The sequence below is a fragment of the Pseudophryne corroboree genome, chromosome 8 (assembly GCF_028390025.1).
Source record: "Pseudophryne corroboree isolate aPseCor3 chromosome 8, aPseCor3.hap2, whole genome shotgun sequence".
Lineage (NCBI taxonomy): Eukaryota > Metazoa > Chordata > Amphibia > Anura > Myobatrachidae > Pseudophryne > Pseudophryne corroboree.
In genome coordinates this window covers 39425673-39444637 of record NC_086451.1, presented here as the reverse complement: position 1 = coordinate 39444637, position 18965 = coordinate 39425673, and the positions used below count along the sequence as shown (strand labels likewise).

Sequence of the window (18965 nt, the reverse complement as noted above, 5' to 3'; positions counted from 1 at the left end):
GTCCAATCAACTGAATTTACCACTGGTGGACTCCAATTAAGCTGTAGGAACATCTCAAGGATAATCAGTGGAAACAGGATGCACCTGAGCTAAATTTTGAGCTTCATGGCAGAGTCTGTACATAGTTCTTTATTTTTAATAAATTTACAAAAATCTCAAAAAAACTTTTTTCACATTGTCATTATGGGGAATTGGGTGTAGAATTTTGAGGGAAAAGAATTTATTCCATTTTGGAATAAGGCTATAACATAACAAAATGTGGAAAAAGTGAAGCGCTGTGAACACTTTCTGGATGCACTGTATTTCAGGTGTCGACATAGTTACTATCGACCAATAGTGGTCGACCTAGACACTGTCAGCCTAAGTGTGGTGAACCACACCCACTCAGGAGTGTCCTTACATATAAAAAAATACCCTACTCTTTGAGATACCACAAAATTAATGAGAGTTTTTTTTCCCCTGCAGTCAAATATTTTATATAAATTTTTTTTTCAAATAAAGTTTTATTGTTAAACCTTACTTTATTTATACAATGAGCAACCTTTATTAAGAAACATGTAATTTGCAATATAAAATTAACTGTATAAAAATAATCATAAAGTACTGTACGCCTTCCTTTTTAAGCAATAACAAGTCACGCCAATTTGATAAACAGTCAAAACTAAACATTCAAATGTTGAATAAAGTCCTGATATTCAGCTGGGTTTGCTTTCTCCTCTATTTTCATGGGCTTTGTTGACCTTTATATGACTTTGTGTGTTTAGCCTGTGATCAAATGTAAGAAAGATATACAGTTTAGCGCACAGGGCCGTTGAATCATCAACCCGGGCTTTGCCAAATCTGGGAGGTGCCAAGCCCCCATCCGAGAATTTTTTTTTTTTTAAAGTCCAAATCACTATGCACGGCGCCATGAAGAGTCACTGTGCGCTACAAAGCACGACATTTGCCCCACATGCTCCTCTCACTACAATACACTGTATACAAGTTAACATATGTCCCAAGTTCTTGAATTCCCCATGCGCCCCAAATATCTTTTTCTACAGAGGGAGCCTGATATTCCCATTGGCATATGACCACAGGCTTGGCTACAACAAGTCCTGCAATTTCTTACAGCCGGAAGTGCATGCTGGAACTTTCTGGGCCTAGTGTGTAACTGCCCCAAAGATCTACGTTGTAGTTCTCTCTCTACCTTGGACATTGCAAGCATCATAAATGCTAAATTATGTTCATTGGTGCCAAGAGAGGGCATGGGGTACCGGGTACTAAGTATTTAGGCATGTAAGAGGGCCGCCCATCCAGTATACTTTCCTTGTTCCGGGAAGCGGTTCCCTCCTCCTCCACGGCGCCATCTTCCCTGTGCTCCCTAGTGCAAATGTTCTAACTTCCTGAATACCTCTGGGAAGATGGTGCTGGATGAGGGACCGGCTTACCGATTCAGCAAGGTGTGATGCTGATGTGCAATCCCCCCTATCCCCAGATCTGAATGACGCCCCCTGTTTAGCGCCCAAAGCAACCAATCAGATCTTAGATATCATTTTCTAGACTGAACTAGATAAATGTTAGCTAGAATCTTATTGTTTGCAATGGTAAACACCTCCACTTTTCCATGGTAGAAGCTACAATAAATCTAACTGGGTGGATCAAAATGTGCAGACAAATTGTACAAGGGGCATAATATTAGAGGGGACCTATAAAAATATTAAATAAATACACACAAAAAATGGCATCTGTGATTTTTCATTGTACAATTGAGGAATAGCTCATGAGCAGTCTTTTGGTCTACTGGAGGAACATAAATAAAAAAATTCCTATTTCCACCCTCTGTCATAGCGATCATGCATTAGAAGCTTTTTTTTATCTCTTGGTCATTGAGTTCTCATCTGAATCGGACTTCATTGTAATTTTTCTCTATACCAGCAAACCTCTTGGTTTTTAAAGCAGCCGGAGATCCATAGTAATCGTTCCAAATATATTCGGGAGAGAGGATTTTTGTTGGCTTGTGGGATAAAAAATATTTGTTTAAATAACTCTCATCATGCCAAAGAGCCTCAATGTTTTTCTCTTTGTCCATCATCATGGAATTGTGGCAGTAATTTGTCAATTTGATGACCTCTTCTATGATACCACCGAAATTTCCTCCAGCATAATAAAAGTCACCAAAACCAGATGGAATGTAGGCCACGGATTGTGGCCTTCGCTCGTAGGTAAACTGCTTATTCGATGCCATAAAGAAACCTGGATGTAAAGCCCCAAAGACGTTACTTAGGATCTCCACCCCAACATCATCGTAGAAAGCCATGTCTACGTCCACGCTCACCAAGTAGTCTACTTCATTGATAAACCGCTTCGTAGCAAAGTCTCGTATCATCTCCATCCGCCTCATGGTGACATCCTGCCACCTTTTGTAGGCGGGTACTCCCAGAATGACCAGTTGTCTCCCCTCGGCAAGAGTGAAATTAAAGGTGTCGTTGGCATGATCGGTGAACACGTAATAGTTGACCTTGTGGCCCACCATGAAGAACTTTTCAGCCGTTTCAATGAATGTTTTTAAAAACATTATGTATCTAAAAGAGAACAAAATAAAGCAAATGATAGTGTGTTATAAAACAAAATACATAATGTCATATTTTTAGGAAAAAACAATGTGGGATGGTATCGGGATCCTGCCGTTTGGAATGCCGGAGGTCAGAATACTGACAGCAGCATCCCGATGTGTAGGAACCAGACACCTGGAAGGTAACATAGTAACATAGTTGATGAGGATCCCGGCATTGGCATTTCCGACCAGTGTCGGCTTTCCGACTGCCAGCATCCCAACGCCGTTATGCTAACCGCATCCCGACAATGTAGTGCTAACACAGAAAATGTGGTAAGGGATATCTTTAGGTGATAATAAAGCAATATTAAAAGTAATGTGACATGGTTAATTTAAGAATTTGCAAGAAAAAATTGAATGGCAAGCCTTTAGTCTACATATTTATTAAGCCTTGGATGGAGAAAAAGTATCAACCAACCAGCTCCTTACTGTCATTTTTCAAACACAGCCTATGGGGTATATTCAATTGAAGTCGAAAGCTGCCATCTGTCGAAAAGACGGCAGTTTTCGACTTTTTTAGGTCGGAAGGGGTTCCGACTTATTCAATCTAACCCCAAATTATTTGACAAGTCGAGGAATTTGACTTGTCGAAAAGCATGTGGATCGGCAGAATAGCTGCCGATCCACGTGCTTGTGACGAAAATGGGGCCAAATATGCCATGAACATATCACAGAAAGATCTAGGCTGTTCGGAGCTCTGAAGGCAGCACATGGGCTGCGGCAGCCAGAAGAAACAGAGACTAAGCTCTCCGTCTCACAAGGAAAAAAAACAGACAAAACTGTGGTATGAATCAGCCTTGCAGGAGGGCTTCTAGGTACTCCGAAACCCCCCCTGCGTGCGCCACTGCATACTAAAAAAATAAATGAATACGCACTGAGCTTACATCATCCCTTCTGCCACATAGGACTCTGCATGCCCAGAGTTTCTGTAACTTGTCTGGCATTCTTGGAGGAAAGGGGAGATAAAATCAGGATGTGAGATTATCCGGAACCTGACCTACTCCCCTATCTGCTGTATCAGGGGTATCCAAAAGTGGGTATTCCCCAAAGAAAAAGAGGAGGAAATTGTTGTATAAAATCCTTCATATTGTAACACTTATTTACCTATCAGTACTCCTATCAGGCTTGGACTGGCCCACAGGGGTACAGGGTAATCCACCGGTGGGCCCCACTACCTGGGGGCCCACCTCCTGCTCTAAGGATCAGGTTCCAGACTATGTACTTGAATTATACATTATACATATGTTCCCTTATACTGGACTATGGTGTATATTCTACAGTGCATTGCTGTTATTAATCTGGTACATTATCATGCATGCAGCAGCTGAATTTATTGTATATATTTATGAAGGGGCCCAGACCTTGAACTCTCTAATGGTTAGTCAAACCAATGAGGTGGAAGGCCACACCCCCTCTGCAGACTGGCCACACCCCTAACATGGACCCCTACCACTGCATTCCCCCGGTGGGCCCTACATGCCCCAGTCCGACACTGACTCCTAGAACTTACTTTTTAATAGCAAACACAGTTAGACCAACGCGGACATTGATCTGATGGAATTGCGCATTCAGTATATCTCTGTTAAACGTTCCATGCCAAACAATAGGTGCAAACCAAGGCGTTACCATCAGCACATCTGCTCTCCTGGGAAGAAAACTCAGTGTCAGTTCAAATAGGTTTAGTTTACTTTTCAACCTCTTTACATAGAAACATAGGACCTCATTCAGTAAGGATTGTAAATTCTGTTAAACAGCAGAACTTACAATCCTTTTTTTGCATGCTGAGGGCCGCCCATCACAGAGAACTGCTGCCCCGTGTGTAGGCCACCACCCAAACAGTGCGATCACTCTGTAATTGCGATCGCGCCGCAATTACAGCAGGATCACAGAAATTCTGGAAGACTCCTGCCGGCACAGCTTGGCTGCGACAACAGGAGGCCCACCGCCATTTTTTAGTTGAAACGGCTGCGTGTGACCACACAGCCTCCCCGAAAATGTTGAAGACACCCCCCCGTTCATGGTGTCATGCACCTCTATCATTTCCCTGTCACTAGAGGTCCAGTAGGGGACAAGTCTGGCCCTGAGGACGGGGCGCTGTCCCCGAAACATGTTGGCTACAATAAATGACTTGATTTAATATTGTTGCTGAGTCTGCTCGAGTGCCGCCTGTGAAACTATTGCTATATATATATATATATATATATATATATACATACACACACATATCTACACACATATCTACACACACATATTATATATATATATATATATATATATATACCGTATATACAGCTATATATATATATATATACACACACACATATACATAGCATATTAAACATGAATACACATATATATATGAATATGGATAGATAGGGGTACTGGCGACCGGCTGGTGTTTTTATTTACAAAAAATATTTAGCGGACTCGAGTATCAAATATAAAGGACTGGAATAAGAAAAAAACTCCTTTTTATATAAAAGAGAAATAACAATTTATTTTATCAATAATAAAAAATATTTAACAATTGCTTTCTAAAAAATACATATAAAACCGATTCCTCTACAATTGTAAAAAATGTATTAAAACGGATTATATAGTAAAAAGCAGTTGTATAAAAATATTTTAAGACGTATAATGAAAAGGAATAAAAATATTTTCTAAAAAGTTAGTAGTTAGTAAAAAGCAGCTTAACTTTGGGTAGAGGGTCATACAGGAGATCCCAACGCGTTTCGTCTGTCTGACTTCATCAAGGGGTAGTGACTCAATGATCCTAGTGGGCTTAAATACCCACTGATAAGGTGCTAATGGCTATGACATCACTTCCTGTCAATTGGTAATGGGAAGGTATAAACTACATACAAATTATATTTATAACACATATAACAATGATGGAGCAGTGAAATGAAAGACATGGGGAGGCTTCCCATGTATACAGAACATAAAAACGAGTATTATAACGTTATTTGATGTTTAAAACAGAAGTTTGAGGTAAAATAGCGCACTTCCGCCACACTTCCGGTTTTTGCCAGTCTGTAGTGCGCATGCGCAGATGCCCCACTTCCGGTTTCGCGTCTCCGGAGTGCGCATGTGCAGCCGCCGCACTTCCGGTTTTCGCGTCACATTGAACGAGTGTATTCAGGGCTTCATGCCCCACTTCCGTCCTGGCAGTTCTGACGTTTTTTGTCCCCACTTCCGGTTTAGCATGTCCGGAATCACATGGTGCTCAGTCTTGCTGTGAGGGAGTTTGGGAGAGTTCCTTTTTTGAACGGCGGCCATTTTAATGAAGTCCATAGGGGCGGACATGTATTCTCCATACAAATTTCCCATTGACATGAAATAAAGGGAAATAGAAATTCATTAATATCGATGTGCTTTGGAAAACGAGTCTTAGTGCATTTCTAGCATAGAGTATGTTAACTAACCACTCTTAACATGTAAGGCAATATATTTGGATAAATAAATCACATTTTATTAGTGATAATTTGCAGAAGGAAAAACGGACATTTAAATCTAGTTATAATGTCATATAGTGTTCAGAGGCAAAAAATGGCTATTCTTGAGTCTACTTGATTTATATCTTAGATATGATATGTGCACTTGTGAATATATCTATATGTATTAGTGCATATATCTAATCATGTGCTTTTATTATTAAATAAATAATGGTCTATGCTAAATTAGGTGCTCAATTGGTAAGAAAAACAAACGTACAAAAATGGAACACATTTAGACACATTAGTGTTTACAAACCATTTTTTACAGTACTTTAGCTTCCCAAGCGGTCACCCTCTTGGTACTGTTAAAGCCCAACACTGCTTAGCTTCCAAGATCGGACGGAATTGGGCGTGGAGCCAGTGTGGTATGACTGTATCTTATTGGCTATAAAAAACACGCTCATTCCTGTGTCAAGTATTTTTATTTTTGTGTTCATATGTACAATTAGTTAAAAATAGGTGTAGTAAAATCGTAGAATGAGTTGTGATGATAAAAAAAAAAAAAAAAAAAAAAAAAAAAATGACCTTATAGGAAGGGGGCGATTTCATACCCCTCATTAAATCCTGCTGGGTGCATCGTGTTGAGCTGGTAAATCCAAAACATCTCTCTTTGGGATAGTTTATTCGCCAAGTCTCCGCCTCTTTCTCCAATTTGTACGTGTTCTATTGCTTTGAAGGATAAATCTTCTGGATTTGAGTTATGTTCCAAAAGGAAATGTCTGTAGATAAGATGGGTATCGAGCTTGTTCTTGATGCTCCTGATGTGTTCCTGGATTCTTAGTTTGAGTGTGCGCTTCGTTTTCCCCACATATTTTTTCTTACATGTGCATTCCAATAAATAGATGACTGAGCTGCTGTTGCAATTGAGAAATTCCTTAATCTTGAATTCTTTAGCCTCTCCGGAATCCGAAAAGGTTTTCCTGTTTGGGTTTAAAAATTTGCAAATGTTGCAACGTCCGCATTTGAATGCTCCCGTGCACTTCATAAATGTTTGGGTGGTTCTTTCTTTGTTGGTATTGCCTAGCATGCTCGGTGCGAGGTGGTCTTTAAGACTTTTAGATTTACGGAACACTATCTGTGGTTTTTCCGGCAGAATTTCCTTTAGTACAGGGTCCATACGCAAGATTTTCCAATGTTCCCTGAGAGATGTTTTGATATGGTTCTCATGTTGATTAACAAATCTAAAAGTCTTAAAGACCACCTCGCACCGAGCATGCTAGGCAATACCAACAAAGAAAGAACCACCCAAACATTTATGAAGTGCACGGGAGCATTCAAATGCGGACGTTGCAACATTTGCAAATTTTTAAACCCAAACAGGAAAACCTTTTCGGATTCCGGAGAGGCTAAAGAATTCAAGATTAAGGAATTTCTCAATTGCAACAGCAGCTCAGTCATCTATTTATTGGAATGCACATGTAAGAAAAAATATGTGGGGAAAACGAAGCGCACACTCAAACTAAGAATCCAGGAACACATCAGGAGCATCAAGAACAAGCTCGATACCCATCTTATCTACAGACATTTCCTTTTGGAACATAACTCAAATCCAGAAGATTTATCCTTCAAAGCAATAGAACACGTACAAATTGGAGAAAGAGGCGGAGACTTGGCGAATAAACTATCCCAAAGAGAGATGTTTTGGATTTACCAGCTCAACACGATGCACCCAGCAGGATTTAATGAGGGGTATGAAATCGCCCCCTTCCTATAAGGTCATTTTTTTTTTTTTTTTTTTATCATCACAACTCATTCTACGATTTTACTACACCTATTTTTAACTAATTGTACATATGAACACAAAAATAAAAATACTTGACACAGGAATGAGCGTGTTTTTTATAGCCAATAAGATACAGTCATACCACACTGGCTCCACGCCCAATTCCGTCCGATCTTGGAAGCTAAGCAGTGTTGGGCTTTAACAGTACCAAGAGGGTGACCGCTTGGGAAGCTAAAGTACTGTAAAAAATGGTTTGTAAACACTAATGTGTCTAAATGTGTTCCATTTTTGTACGTTTGTTTTTCTTACCAATTGAGCACCTAATTTAGCATAGACCATTATTTATTTAATAATAAAAGCACATGATTAGATATATGCACTAATACATATAGATATATTCACAAGTGCACATATCATATCTAAGATATAAATCAAGTAGACTCAAGAATAGCCATTTTTTGCCTCTGAACACTATATGACATTATAACTAGATTTAAATGTCCGTTTTTCCTTCTGCAAATTATCACTAATAAAATGTGATTTATTTATCCAAATATATTGCCTTACATGTTAAGAGTGGTTAGTTAACATACTCTATGCTAGAAATGCACTAAGACTCGTTTTCCAAAGCACATCGATATTAATGAATTTCTATTTCCCTTTATTTCATGTCAATGGGAAATTTGTATGGAGAATACATGTCCGCCCCTATGGACTTCATTAAAATGGCCGCCGTTCAAAAAAGGAACTCTCCCAAACTCCCTCACAGCAAGACTGAGCACCATGTGATTCCGGACATGCTAAACCGGAAGTGGGGACAAAAAACGTCAGAACTGCCAGGACGGAAGTGGGGCATGAAGCCCTGAATACACTCGTTCAATGTGACGCGAAAACCGGAAGTGCGGCGGCTGCACATGCGCACTCCGGAGACGCGAAACCGGAAGTGGGGCATCTGCGCATGCGCACTACAGACTGGCAAAAACCGGAAGTGTGGCGGAAGTGCGCTATTTTACCTCAAACTTCTGTTTTAAACATCAAATAACGTTATAATACTCGTTTTTATGTTCTGTATACATGGGAAGCCTCCCCATGTCTTTCATTTCACTGCTCCATCATTGTTATATGTGTTATAAATATAATTTGTATGTAGTTTATACCTTCCCATTACCAATTGACAGGAAGTGATGTCATAGCCATTAGCACCTTATCAGTGGGTATTTAAGCCCACTAGGATCATTGAGTCACTACCCCTTGATGAAGTCAGACAGACGAAACGCGTTGGGATCTCCTGTATGACCCTCTACCCAAAGTTAAGCTGCTTTTTACTAACTACTAACTTTTTAGAAAATATTTTTATTCCTTTTCATTATACGTCTTAAAATATTTTTATACAACTGCTTTTTACTATATAATCCGTTTTAATACATTTTTTACAATTGTAGAGGAATCGGTTTTGTATGTATTTTTTAGAAAGCAATTGTTAAATATTTTTTATTATTGATAAAATAAATTGTTATTTCTCTTTTATATAAAAAGGAGTTTTTTTCTTATTCCAGTCCTTTATATTTGATACTCGAGTCCGCTAAATATTTTTTGTAAATAAAAACACCAGCCGGTCGCCAGTACCCCTATCTATCCATATTCATTTAACTCCATACAGCATCTCACCAATGCTGTAAAACTGCTTAGAGGACGGCTGACACCCTATTACCTACAAGGGAGTGTTTTTTACATATAAATATATTCAATTTCAGGTATTGTTTTCCCTCACATGTGGCGCTGTACTCCTATTTTTTACACATATATATATATATATATATATATATATATATATACACACACACTACACGTATATATATACACACACATGTATATATATCATGTGTGTGTGTGTTTATATGTATTTATATACATGTGCATATATATGCATGCACATGGATATATACTGTATGTACTATAATTAAAATAAAGTAAACTTTTATTAAACACTTACAAGTGCCACCAGGAAGACAGCAGGCTGCAGAGGACGCCAGACAGCCATTAATAATACTCATGCAGCAAAAAAATAAATAATAAATAATAATAATTTTTTAATTTATTTTTTGGGTGGAGGGGGGTTTCTGGGCGCTCAGAAACCCCCCCCTGGGTGCGCCACTGCTTAACCATGAATCACTGCTGGAAGTGGACAGAGCCCAACGTTCTCCTAGGAGTTTTTTCTACTTTCCAGTGACATGCAGTGAGGTCAGTGACTGGTGAGGCACTGACTTCTGGCGGCAACACCCCCAGAGCCGGCCATAGGCAAACTAGGCAATTGCCTAGGGCATTTGATATGCCTAGGGGCATAAGCAGTTTCTGCTGATTAAAATGATATGTGGCATGCCTATATTCTGTGTGTAGCATTTCATATGCAGATACAGCCACAGTCTCACACAGTATATAGGCATGCTGCATATCATTTTAATTAGCAGAAGCTGCTTGTGCATCCTAACCACATAGCAATGCAAATAAGATGCATTTTCATTAAAAAAAATGTGCCCGACGTTAGCATTGAGGCAAGATTTATGAGGACACATCTATATCCAAGCAGAGGCAGAGGTCACAGTGTTAGTGGCAGTGTGAGTGCTGTGTGCATGCGAGTGGGTTGGTTGTGCAGCAGTGTTTGGAATATGTGTAAGGATCATTATGTGTGTTATGTAAAAATGCATTAATAATGTGCAACATATGTGTAAGGGGCACTATGTGTGTCATTATGTGTATAATGGCATAAATAATGTGCGGCATATGTGTAACAGGGTACTACTGTATATGTGTCATTATGTGTATAGGGGCACTAATAATGTGCAGCAAATGTGTAGGGGGCACTATGTGTGTCATTATGTGTATAAGGGCATTAATAATGTGCGGCATATGTGTAAGGGACATTATGTGTAAAAGGGCATTAATAATGTGTCTCATATGTGTTAGGGGCATTACTGTGTGGCATTATGTGTATAAGGTGCTCTACTATGTGGCGTTGTGTATAGACAGGGCACTACTGTGTCGTCTAATGTGAATAAAGAGCAATAGAGTGTGGTGTAATGGGAATAAGGAGCAATTCAGTGTGATGTAATGTGAATAAGGGGCTCTACTGTGAGGAGTAACGTTTATAAGGTAAAGTGACACTACTGTGGGATGTAATATGAATTATGGACACTATCGCATGATCAAATGTGAATAAAGTTGCAGTACTGTGTGGCGTAATTGGAATTGGGGTTACTATTGTGTGGCCATGCCCCTTGCCAGCAAAAACACACCCCTTTTTGGGCTGTGCGGAAAATGTGCAAACTGTTCCTATTTAAAATATAGGGGGTACAAACACCAAAATAAGGACTGCTATGGGTGAGGGGTGATGGTGCTGGGAAAGAGGTGCAAGGTCAGAGGCGGAACCAGCGGTGGTGCTAGGGGGCACCAGCCAAAATCTTACCTAGGGCATCATATTGGTTAGGGCCGGCTCTGAGCACCCCAACACACACACCTATACCCCAGCCCTGCACCCAGCAACCTCCCTCACACAATATACCCCAGCCCTGCACCCAGCAACCTCCCTCACACAATATACCCCAGCCCTGCACACCTGCACCCCAACCCTACCCCAGTCACCTTTCTCTTCTCAGTTTCTGTGGCAGCAGTGGGCCTGTCTGGGTCCCGTTCTGACTGAGCAGGAGCCAAATGTGCATGTCTGCATGAGCGCTGGAAGGGGCTGCCAGACGAAGAGGAGCCAGCTACATGAGGAGCAAGCAGGGCCACTGACAGGCCGCTCGGCATAGTTGGGGGTGTGGTCTAATTACGGACTGTGGCCACGCCCTTTAAAAAAAAAAAATATCCACAGCAGCAGATACCGCAAGCCTACAGAGCAGTGACCATGGGACTGGCCCACCAGTATTTCATCCAATCAACTCATAACTGCCATGTCACATGTCACAAGCTGTGTTTAAAAAACGACAGTTAGGGGTTTGTTGGTTCTTTACCACCGTGTAGGGAGACACTGCAGCTGAGGATCTGTTAATGTACAGGGACAGTGTGCCACTTACACAAACTTGCATTATCAGCCCGGGTGTAGTATGTTATGCCAGCGGTCGTGCTCCTGGCGGCCAACATACCAGCGCCAGAATCCTGACCGCCGGCATACCGACAGCTGGGCGAGCGCAAATGAGCCCCTTGCGGCCGCGCTATCTATCCTCCCTCCACGGGGGTCGTGGACCCCCAAGAGGGAGAAAAGCTGTCAATATGCCGGCGGTCGGGATGCCGGCGCCGGTATGCTGGTCGTCGGGAGCCCGGCCGCCGGCAAACTGAAGACCACCCATCAGCCCCATACCCAGGACAGAGGTATTACAGTTCAGTTATATGGTTATAGTATTTGTGAGATACTAGAGAACCTGTCGCAATTAAATAGAGTTTGTAAACTGTAATGTATGTACTCTCATTATTATGTTCTATGACAGTGACCCTTCGTTACAGCTAAATACAGTATTAAGTCACTGTCCACACATGTGGTGGCTTGCCTGGGTGTTTCTGGGGGTCCGCTCTGCCTAACCGCTTAGGGAGTCCAGAAGCATGCGTGATCAAGAGACACCCGGAACACCGGGACATACGACAGCGGCCAGGAAATACAGGTATGAACTACCCACCCACACTTGATTACTAGTGGCGTATTACACTTATTCCCATGGTGAGTTGTATCACAGTTTGTAGAGGAACAAAATGGAGCAAGATAAATCACCAACCAATCGGCTGCTGGAGGCATCCTACAGTATTCCCTAGTGAGTATACTCTCGTAGGACCTATAGCTTTCCTATATTTATCTTAGGACTTGTGTATATCCTGTGTCAACATTCATCATGTGGACAGTACTGAAATGTTGACATGATAGAATGTTGACAAACTGCCCCTGGAGGTTTAGCGGTGACTTACCTGCTCCTGATGTCATTGACCTCTTCAGCGGCGACTTCTGGGTCCCCGCGGTTACGTGTGGAGCAGTTTCTGCGCAGACATCTGACGAGCAGCATTCTGGTGAGTATTCTCCTCCTATCCCTAACCTTAATCCCACCCCCCCACCCCCCAACTAAACCCTAACCCTCCCATCCCACCGCGTAACCCAAATGCCAACATACATGGGTCTGTCTAGACTCCACATGTCAACATTTTGAAAATGTTGGCATTTCGGTATCAACATTATCATTTTCTAATTCTTCGCCTTGTGTATGTTGACCTAGCGACTGTATCCCAAATCCTGTACTTGACGACATGTTTAGTTACTGAGAATAACTATGAACATCTGGATATTAAAAACTTACGGTGGTTTGAGGGCGTCGGGCTTGTCATATTGCATTCTAAAAAATATTTGAAGGAAAAACAGTGTTAGTAGTGCCACAGATTGCTTTATTCTCTATTTATTCTGAGACTAAGAGCCTGACACATGCTTGTAAGTAAAGCAAAAAAGGCAAGTACCTGTGTCTGGAATAAACCATGCTGCCATTCAAGGGGAGTAAATACATTTATATTTTTTTCTGTGCAGGGTAAATACTGACTGCTTTTGCATGTAGCCCACATGTTAGACCGCTTTATTTTTTCGCTGGAATTTAGTTTCAGTTTGCACACACCCAAATCTAACGCTCTCTGCACATGTTACATCTACCACACCTGCAGTGCGACATGGTTTTGTCCAGTTGCTTGATTTTTTTGCTTTACTTACACACATGAATCAATCCCTAAGTTGGGTTTAATGCAGATAAACTCCTTACCTCGCCATTGCATTCTTTTAATTCTGCAAAATAAGGACCGTCCCCAACATCTGCAGACTCCCACCCTCAATGCATACCTCCCAACTGTACCAATTTCAGCGGGACAGTCCCACTATTTGGATACTGTCCCGCTGTCCCTCCCGCGGGTCACAGTGTCCCATGGGCGGGGGGGGGGGGGGGCATTTGGGGGGCCTTTGATCACCCACTGCTTTGCTCTGCAAAGCAGCCGGTGATCACTGAATAGATGCCGTGCACACCCGCACGGCATCTATTCAATGCTAGGGGGGAGCAGGGGGCTGCCCAGCTGCTCGGGGAGCGCTGGGTACGACCCCAAAATGCCCAAAAATGGGTCTGTGACGCTCAGCCATGCCCACTCGACCGAGGCCACGCCCCTCCCACATTAAGCTACGCCCCCTTTTGGGTCGCTTGCGGCTTTCGCAGCGCAGGGGTTCCGGTTTCTCCCTCATCAAAGTTGGTAGGTATGTCAATGTAATATTCCCTCCCACATACACAATCTTGTGTCTCTTGTATACAGAATAATCCGCATTACAAAAGCCGCCTCACACATACTTGCCTACTTTGAAAAAAGCATTTCAGGGAGAGTGTGAAAATAACACCTATCAGCGCGGACGTGTACTGCTAGATCTGAGAGGCGTGTTATGAAAATGGCTTACATCTAAATGTAAATGAGCCCCAAAGTTAGTAAGATCTATGTGTTGAAGAAAAGACAGTGATATTTTTCAGGATTTGTTTGTGTATTGGGTTTTGCAAGAGGTTCCATATACTGTAAGTGGCCACAATAAACCTTATTTGAAATGCATGTAGTCATAAGGATCAATGTACCTTATAACCAATGCAGGGAAATGGCACTGATCAGCCCATTTGAATGTATGTATCTCTGATTTCTCCCCCCCCCCAAGAATGTAACTGCTACATAATGGGGATAAGTGTTTTCAGGGAGATTGATGGACTATTCAGGGAGTCAGGGAGATTGCTACTATTTCAGGGAGTCTCCTGCAGAATACGGGAGGGTAGGCAACTATGGCCTCACATCATGCATGGAATGCAATGGAATAAATTTGACCGGAGTGGGGTTTTATACAGCTCACCAGTCGGTGAGTGTTTAGTGCAAATGGCTAGTGGTTCAGGGATGCTGGAACTATCTATCTATCTATCTATCTATCTATCTATCTATCTATCTATCTATCTATCTATCATCTCACCTCTGAAGTTTCACATCCTGAAATAAGTTTACAGGCAGTCTTCTGGAGCTGTTTTTATAACTACAGGAGTGATAGAGAGACAATTCATTAGAAATTACAATTCTACATATAATGAGCATTGCAGACAAAAATGTCATCTTGATTCATTTCTATGACCAGATAAATGTCCTATTGTTTGGAAATGGCTGCTTCAGATTAAATACATTTACTGAACCTAGATGATAGTAGTAGCAGCAGAAAACATTAAAGCGAATATTCAATTTAGCACAAGGTTTACTGTGCAGTGAAAAGCTCTGGGTTTAAAAGCCATACAATCATTCTGCATTCTCCCCGGGTAACGAGCAGTAATCCATAAACTCAGTGTGAAACACTGCATCATACTTACCTACTTAATTACATAATTAGCTCGGCCACCCCCTCACCACCACCCACCTGCTTCTCCTCTCCAGGCATCTCCCGGAGAACAGATTAAAAATGTCGGTAAGTATGACCTGCATGTTACAACCCAGCCTGTACATTTACCATGGATTTTTCCTCTCAGTTGCTGAGGGTGCAATGAAAAACTTTTGCTACGCGCAGGACTGCTGGACCTAATTGCATGGGTCCGTGCTGACAATTAGCCATGGGGAATTGGATATGCCCCTAAGGGTGAAAACACCTGCTCATACAGAGTACTAATGATACATTATACAATGTTACCTGTAAAGTATCATTTCTCTTCTGAGATCTTCCATGGAGATACTGCGAAGAAGCAATTATGAGAGTTGATCATCAATACTGCTATACGGTGTATATAAATTATATATTTAAACACACACAAATATATATTTATATATATATATATATATATACACACATACTGTATACACATACATACATATACAAACAAACACACACACACACACACACACACACACACTCACACATGTAGTTGAAACTGACATTGAATAGACACTGTGGTGGTCATTCCGAGTTGATCGCAGCCAGCAACGTTTTGCTGCTGCTGCGATCAACTAGTCCACGCCTATGGGGGAGTGTATTTTAGCGTAGCAGGGCTGCGATCACTTGTGCAGCCCTGCTAAGCTAAAACAATTTTAAGCAAAAGTAGACTATCCCTGGACATACTCACCCTGTGCGATGATCTCTGCGATGCTGGGGCCGGCTTTGACTTCAGACATCCGCCCTCCGTTCTGCTGGACATGCTTGCGTTTTCTTCTCCACTCCCCGAAAATGGTCTTCAACGGTCCGGATCCGCCCAGGTACGCCTTCTTTCTGTCAATCTTCTTTGCGGTCAGCTCTGCGACCGCTTCCTTCGTAGGACGCGACGTAACCCGGCAATCCCTGTCGCCAGGCAATGTCGCGCACTGCAGTCGCCGCGCATGCGCATTCCGGACCCGTTCACACCACAGCGACAAACCGCTGCGTGCGAATGGGTCGGAATGGCCCCCCCCATATTGTACTGAATAAGGTTGGACAAGTCAAACGTAGATTTAGGGTTGTATTCAATAACAGTCGGAAGCTGCTGTCTTGTCGGAAAGACGGCAGCTTCCAACTGATTGAGGTTGGAAGGGGTTCCGACCGGCAGCTTTTTTCCAACAAATCGAGAAATCTGACTTGTCGGAAGGCTGTCGGAATACACGCAGATCGGCAGCTTCAGACGCCGATCAACGTGTATTGTCGGAAGCGGAATCAAACCCGACAGGTTTTAGCCCCATTTCCGACAATGGCCCTCATTCCGAGTTGATCGCACGCTAGCTGCTTTTAGCAGCATTACACACGCTAGGCCGCCGCCCTCTGGGAGCGTATCTTAGCTTAGCAGAATTGGTAACGAAAGATTAGCAGTTCTGATATTAAATATTTCCCTGCAGTTTCTGAGTAGCTCCAGACCTACTCCTAGATTGCGATCACTGCAGACTGTTTGGTTCCTGGTTTGACATCACAAACACGCCCTGCGTTTGGAAGCCACTCCCCTGTTTCCCCAGCCACTCCTGCGTTTTCATCTGGCACGCCTGCGTTTTTTAACACACTCCCGGAAAACGCTCAGTTACCTCCCAGAAACGCCCCTTTCCTGTCAATCACTCACCGATCAGCAGAGCGACTGAAAAGCTTCGCACAGCCCTGTGTAAAATTGCCGTTTTTTTAGCCTGATCGCAATTCTGCTAAAAACGGCAGTGAGCGAACAACTCGGAATGACCCCCAATGTCAATCCGACTTTTAAAAAAGCCATCGTTCAGCCCCCTCCCGCCTAGCGACCGCCTCTGTCTCAGAGACGAACGCTAGGTAACGAAAGCTGTCATGCGCCGGCGCACTGTGGCGCCGGCGCATGCACAGTTCCGACCCGATCGCTGCGACAAACTGCAGTGAGCGATCAGGTCGGAATGACCCCCAGGGTGGGGTGAGGCAGGTGAGGCAGAGCCTTTCACCAAATTTCCAGGAGTTTATACTGCTGCACCTGTGTATAATGCCCAGATGTACCCTTTGGCTCATATATTGTGTGTAAATCTGGCTTTGGTGCTAGCTAGTGCCTCCTTAGCCTTTTAGCTCACCACACATCCCTGGTTTGTGCCCATTATAAATGTGCCCGAGGGAGACAAGATGAAATATTATGAGAATATTAACCACAATACATATACTCACTCTTGTTTGCAGGAAAAGATAGTAAACGAATGCCATTCTGTTCCCTTATAGTTGTGCCTAAACAACATTAGAAAGGTTCAGTTTAGTAAAATGAATTGCAATGACAAAATAAATCCAATAGAAGGACGTGGACATGGTACAGGGAGTACTGGTGTAGTGGGCTGATGAACATTGCTTATACATTAGAGCCACAGGCTTATTAGATGGGGCACAGTGGTTGTGGGCACCAGGCTCCCCATCTCTGAGAGGGACAATATCTTACCACTTACTGTATATACTATAACTACTGCCCTATGTCTCTCCTGTCCTAGACCTCAAAGCTCTTTGACAGTACGGTCTGTAACCAGCTCACCTCATTCCATTCCACCCACTAACCAATACAGGATTCTGCCCCTCCACTCCAGTGATATTCAAGCACCAAGAACACATCCAAATCCAAGGGTCTTCTCTCTCTCTCTCCTCATCGTCCTTAATCTTTTTACTACCATTGACACAGTCTACCACTCTTCTCCACTTCTATACTCCATTGGCTTCCATGACTCTGTCCAATAATGGTTCAACTACTAACTAACCTTATGTCTCTACCCCGTATCCACCTCCACCCCACTTTTTGGCTTTGCCTAAGATTATGGTCATGCCACCCTTCCTCTTCTCCCCCTACTCCTGATACATTGGAAAGCTCATCAATTCCTTCAGTCTATACACTGATAGCTCTCAAATCTATTCCTCTCTCCAGACTTCTCTCCCATCTCCAAACTGCCTGTCTGCCATCTCCTCTTGTATGTCTTAACACTTTATGAAACTTAACATGGAAAAAGACAAACTCATTGTCTTTCTTCTTCCTCTGCTGACAACATCACCCTCTCCTCTGCCTTCCAAGTCCTGTGTCTCAGTGTCATCCTAAACTTCACTCTCTTCTTCACTCCCCACTTACATGCCAATCTTGCTGCTTCTACCACTGGAACATTTGCAGAATCCACCCCCCTTCCTTCCCCATTCCACCAAATACCCTCAATCGCACTCTCATGACTTCCCTGTTTCATCAGTCCAGCAACTGTCTCCTTCCTCTACCACCTGCTTCACTGGCTCCCTATCACCCTCAGAAAATAGTTTAATCTCACATTCACTTACAAAGTCTTAAACCACTTGTGCCATTCCCTACATCTAGCCTCATCTCTGTCCACGCTCCCTCTTGCCCTTTCTGCTCCTCCTCTGACTACTACCTTTCCTCCACCTAGGTCACCTTCTCTAATGCTTGCCTCTAAGAATTTGCTCAAGGTACCCCCTCTGGAACTCACAACCTCATCCAGTCAGACTCTCTAGCAGTCTTCCCACCTCGAGACGTACCTATTAAAAACCCACCTTTTTATTAAAACTTACAAACCCACCAATATTTTCCCCCTCTTGCTTCAAGCATCCAACCCTCCAACTGTTCACCCTTTCCCCTTAGTATGTAATATCAAAGGCAAGGCCCTCCTTCCTTAGAGAGCTTACATACTTAGGGGAAGG

The 18965-nt window shown here is 42.6% G+C and overlaps 1 protein-coding gene and 2 pseudogenes across 3 annotated transcripts in view; 1 reads left to right on the top strand and 2 right to left on the bottom strand.

Moving 5' to 3' along the window:
• Positions 1-520: 520 nt before the first annotated feature.
• The window catches only part of LOC134948346 (histo-blood group ABO system transferase-like), a 90479-nt gene continuing 72034 nt past the window's right edge, over positions 521-18965 (bottom strand). For all 3 annotated transcript variants that reach the window (XM_063936272.1, XM_063936271.1, XM_063936273.1), the window contains 6 exons: positions 17457-17513; positions 15519-15560; positions 14820-14879; positions 13150-13185; positions 4107-4241; positions 521-2564 (listed from right to left, as the gene is read on the bottom strand). In XM_063936272.1, coding sequence (XP_063792342.1) covers positions 1877-2564; positions 4107-4241; positions 13150-13185; positions 14820-14879; positions 15519-15560; positions 17457-17513 — 1018 coding nt within the window. In that variant the 3' untranslated portion in view covers positions 521-1876. The remainder of the gene's footprint in view (positions 2565-4106; positions 4242-13149; positions 13186-14819; positions 14880-15518; positions 15561-17456; positions 17514-18965) is intronic.
• LOC134951522 (5S ribosomal RNA) lies at positions 6353-6472 on the bottom strand (annotated as a pseudogene).
• On the top strand, positions 7945-8064 carry LOC134951510 (5S ribosomal RNA; annotated as a pseudogene).